This window comes from Vicia villosa, unplaced genomic scaffold, assembly GCF_029867415.1.
Source record: "Vicia villosa cultivar HV-30 ecotype Madison, WI unplaced genomic scaffold, Vvil1.0 ctg.000010F_1_1, whole genome shotgun sequence".
In the NCBI taxonomy this organism is placed as follows: domain Eukaryota; kingdom Viridiplantae; phylum Streptophyta; class Magnoliopsida; order Fabales; family Fabaceae; genus Vicia; species Vicia villosa.
In genome coordinates, this window is record NW_026704940.1 from 1,496,562 (window position 1) to 1,501,091 (window position 4,530).

The window sequence follows — 4,530 nt, forward strand, 5'->3', positions numbered from 1 at the left end:
TCTCGTGCATTGCACTGGTGTTCTCCAATTAACTTCTACATTCTGCATATAGAATATGAAACAAGTTATATAGTTTTATATTTAGTTTATAGTAAGTCCCAAGTGCAATTTATGAGCCTTAGGGAGGACATCTAAAGTCATTCAAATTAGAAACAAAAACTCTTGCTTATTCTAGGCACAGTCAAGGTTGTATCTCCTGTCCAAAACACTTTCAGTTGTCAAAGTGAATTTGCAAAATGCATAAGAAAGTCTATACCAACCATGTCTCCAAGAAAAATGTGGACTGAATAAGATCTCTGAATAATATTTAATTCATATCAATGTAAATCATACAATGTAGGAAGGAAATAATTAACTAGTAACAGAAAGAAAGAGGACATTTATGGAGCAAACACATTCATCTAACTCCACATTTAAATCATAATGAATAAATCCAACATATTCTCTTCTTTGTGTTGAGATCTAACCATCTATATGTGATATCTCCGAATGTCCATTTCTAATCTGAAAATTGAATAACAATCATAATATTAAATTCCATCAGGCATATAAAACAGGTTGAAATAAGAGCTTATATACTAGCTTATTTCAGATAATTTTATGTGTATAAACACATAATATTAAAATAGAATGGCTTGATGCTGTTCTTGAGAAAGTTGATTTACAATTACATAGATTGATTTACATATGGCTACTTAGAAAAACACTATGTATACAATCCAAAAACTAAAGGGCAGAGTAGAATAACTCAATAACTCACTGTTAGAGAAAGTTTTTGGAGATGTTGAGAAGCCATTGCAAGATCTAAAATCCAAAAGTTGTCCATACTAGGATTATATGCTCCAGCAATATATAATTCCAATTGTCTAAGTTTCTTAAATTGAACCAAATACTCCTTCGTTAACTCGGATATCTGTTTACACCAGTAACATTTAAAGTGAATTAAAAGCAATTATTGAGAAACATATAAACATCAAGCAATGTATGGGTTTTGAGCGACTCACCTGTGAAAGGGTCATAGGCATAGCGAAATTTTCAGGATGATGTAATCCTGCAATTTTAGCATAGTTATTTACATTTATCTTGTTAAAACCTGCATCCCAAAAAACCTTCAATAACTTTGGAGCCTGAAGAGAGATTATGCTTCTCGTCCGATTGTAACCTCTAAATTCAAAGGATGAGAGATTCGAAGCATGAATATCAATCTTACAAGTACGGTCATTCTTATGGTAACAGCGAACTATACTCAAATGACGCAACGTTGCACTGATAATGTTCAAATCACACGTGAACAGGCACATGTTAACGGTGGCACGTTCCAGTTTGGGACAGTTAGAAAACAAATGCGTTATGACATCACCTTCAAGGAGATGATCCAACACAATTGTTGTAACATTTGTCAGTTTAGAAAACTCAACATTAAATTTTTTAGCATGTCTATAGGTAAGCTTGGATAACATTTGAGAGTTAATTTTCACCTTGTGTAATTGATTTAAGAAAAACTTGGAAGAATATTCAATGGATAAGAGATTTAAGGCAACAATATCAATATTTCTCGTCTTCCTGATACGACCGCAGATAACTTTCAAGTGAAGCAATGTTGTACTATTTATTTTTAAGTCAGATAGGATCCAACATAGATTAAGAGTCAAGTTTTCAAGATGGGTGTTTAAAAACAGATCCTGAAGCATATTCTGCTCCACAGGAACTAGAGTCAACACAAGAGTTTTCAAATTCTTCAATCCAGAAAATTCCATAGTTGCTGCTATGTGGCAGTTCTGTAGGTGTAGATATGTGAGAGAATTAGGGCCAGACAAGTGAGGAAATAAAAATTTGTATGGCTCTAATTTAAAATCAGTTTTGTACGACTCTCGATCTACTTTTAAATCAGTTTTATATGCTAATAGCAGCTCAATACGATTGGCACCCTTAAGAACTCCTTTGTGAACCAATTCATCAATGGCATAAGTATGATCATTATCTAATGGAAAATTGAGTCGGATTGAACGGATCATGTCACCGGGATATTTCTGCATGAAATTATCCAAACTTGCGGCAAATTGAGATTGAATCGGTTGAAAGAGTGGAAGGGCTATTGGTAAGTCTGGCATTGTATTATAATCAAACATGTTATGGAGATCAAACGTGAGGTCCTTCCTTGATCCCCATTCGTGATACCAATGTTTGGACAAAGCACTAGTTTTCACCAAATTCTTCAAACTTAACTTGGAAAAGATATAAGATATAACACAATCAGGCAACTCGGTTGACTCACTCTTGAGTTTTTTAACCGAGTTCATTGTTGCTGCAAACAGTAATGAAAAAAAAATTTAGAATTTGAATTAACGGCATAACCAATCAAAGGGAGATATATGTAGTAATGATTATTGTAAAGTTTCATATTCCAATTAGATGCTACAAAGAGAAAAGTAAGTTACAGGAATGAACACCTACCTTAGCTTTGTGTTCTGTATGGAAAACATGGACAAGTAGGTTTTTTAACGGTCTAGAATTAGGGTTTATTTCTTTCGCTACAAATTTGTTTTAGTGAAAAGATTTGAAATCTCCATACTAATGGGCCTCTTTTTGGGTTTCCACAGGCGGTTTATTAGGTGTTTTTAAATTCACTTTATATTTAAACTAGTAAGGGACATGGTGTGAACCAACTTTTAGCTTATCAAAAAAATTTAACTTTTAAAAATAATTTAAGATACTTGGTATAAATAGTAAAGAAAATTCGGAGATTGTACAACAACTTGTTCAAATGTACACATAACAAAATCATGTATAAGGTCGTCGTTAAGCAAGGAACTTGGACACCAAAGAAGAAAATAAACTACAATTTTCTTGATGCAATCAACAAATGCATATGTGTGTATGCATGGGTATATGTAACGTTGCACATTCGTGATCAAATATTTGTTGGAATTAATCTTTATGAGCAAGATTCAATCACACTGATTAAATTCCCTTTTGTTCTCCACTCTTCACTCGAGTAAATCAACCGACTTTGGTTGTAAGATGATTCACGATGTACAATGACAATGAAGGAAGGAAGAAAATATAATTGAGAAGAAGAAGAAGATTAGAGTTTGAACAAAATAGGGAAAGAAGATGAATATCTACATAGGTTCTCTCTGCTCACAAACTGTGAATATTCTTTGCAACTGCAATGTTCAAGCCAAGTACAATTATAGGGGTTACTCCTTATTTATAGATTTTGAGTTTGCTTGCTCCCTAAGCAAAGTCTAAAATACAAAATTCCAAAATACCTAATTCTGTTAACACTACAAAATTAGACCTAAGTTGAACTCCTGTCGAGGAAACTTCTTCGACTATTCGACAAACTAGGCTAATCGACATGACCTTGTTTCTGAACATGTTTCGACACAAGGCATTACAATCTTAACACACCACATAATTTATTGTGTCTAAGCTATCTACATTCATCATAAATTTTAATTTCTTGAACACTTCGACTTGTACTATTTTCATCTTGATGTCTACGATCTGATTCTCAGTCCTGCAGTGTTCTAAGTTCATATTCCCTTTTGCTACATGCTCTTGAAGATAACGGAACCTCATCTCAATGTGTTTGCTTCGTCCATGTGCTATTCGATTCTTAGCCAGATTCATAGCAAAAATGCTTTCGATCTTCATGGTAAATGCTCCTTGATCCTTCATTATAATTTCTTCGACTAAATTCACCGTCCATGTTTCTTGACATGCATAATGAGAAGCAACGATGTATTCTGCTTCACACGATAATAGTGCATCTACTGGTTCTTTTCTCGAACCCTAAGCAACTGGTGCACAACCTAGCATAAACACATAACCAACTTTAGATTTTTTTATCCTTAGCATCACTACACCAACTTGCTTTAGTGTAACCCACTATCTTTCATTCCTTTCCTTTATCAGATGTAGGAAATAAAATGTCATAATCAAGAGATCTTTTGAGATACCTTAGTATCCTCTTCCTCGATGCTAGAAGTGATACCTTTGAGTTCTGGATGAATCTACTCACCATATCTACATTGTATGCTAGACTAGGCCTTGTGTGACAAAGGTATCTTAATGACCCAATAAGTCTTCTATATTGTGTTGGATCAGCGTCATCTTTCTCTTAGTCTTCCAACACTTGTTGTCTTGGTTTAGCAGGTGTCAAAGTCGAGTTGCATTCTTCCATCTCAAATATATTGAGTATTTCTCTTGCATATCTTCTTTGATTCATCATCAATCCTCTATTACTCTTGTAGAATTTGATGCTAAGGAAATACAAAATATCGCCCAGATTAGACATTTCAAATTCCTTACTAAGATCTCCTTTGAAGTCCTCGATCTCTTTCTTGCAACTGAATATTATCAACAAGTTGTCGACATAGCGACATAGTAAAAGAAATTCACTCTTGCTTCTTCTTACATATACTCCATGTTCATTTGTACACTTCACAAATTCTCTTTCCCTTAGAAATTGTCTATTTCCTTATTGCAAGCTCTTAGAACTTGTTTGAGTCCATGTGCTATCTG

The 4,530-nt window shown here is 34.0% G+C and overlaps 1 protein-coding gene across 1 annotated transcript; it reads right to left on the reverse strand.

Annotated features, from left to right (window-relative positions):
• Window positions 1-462: 462 nt before the first annotated feature.
• Window positions 463-2,300, reverse strand: LOC131621647 (uncharacterized). Its single transcript, XM_058892678.1, has 3 exons — window positions 1,005-2,300; window positions 761-913; window positions 463-504 (listed from the first exon to the last, which is right to left on the reverse strand). The coding sequence occupies exons 1-3, from the start codon at window positions 2,298-2,300 to the stop codon at window positions 463-465; spliced, it is 1,491 nt and encodes a 496-aa protein (XP_058748661.1).
• Window positions 2,301-4,530: the final 2,230 nt, after the last annotated feature.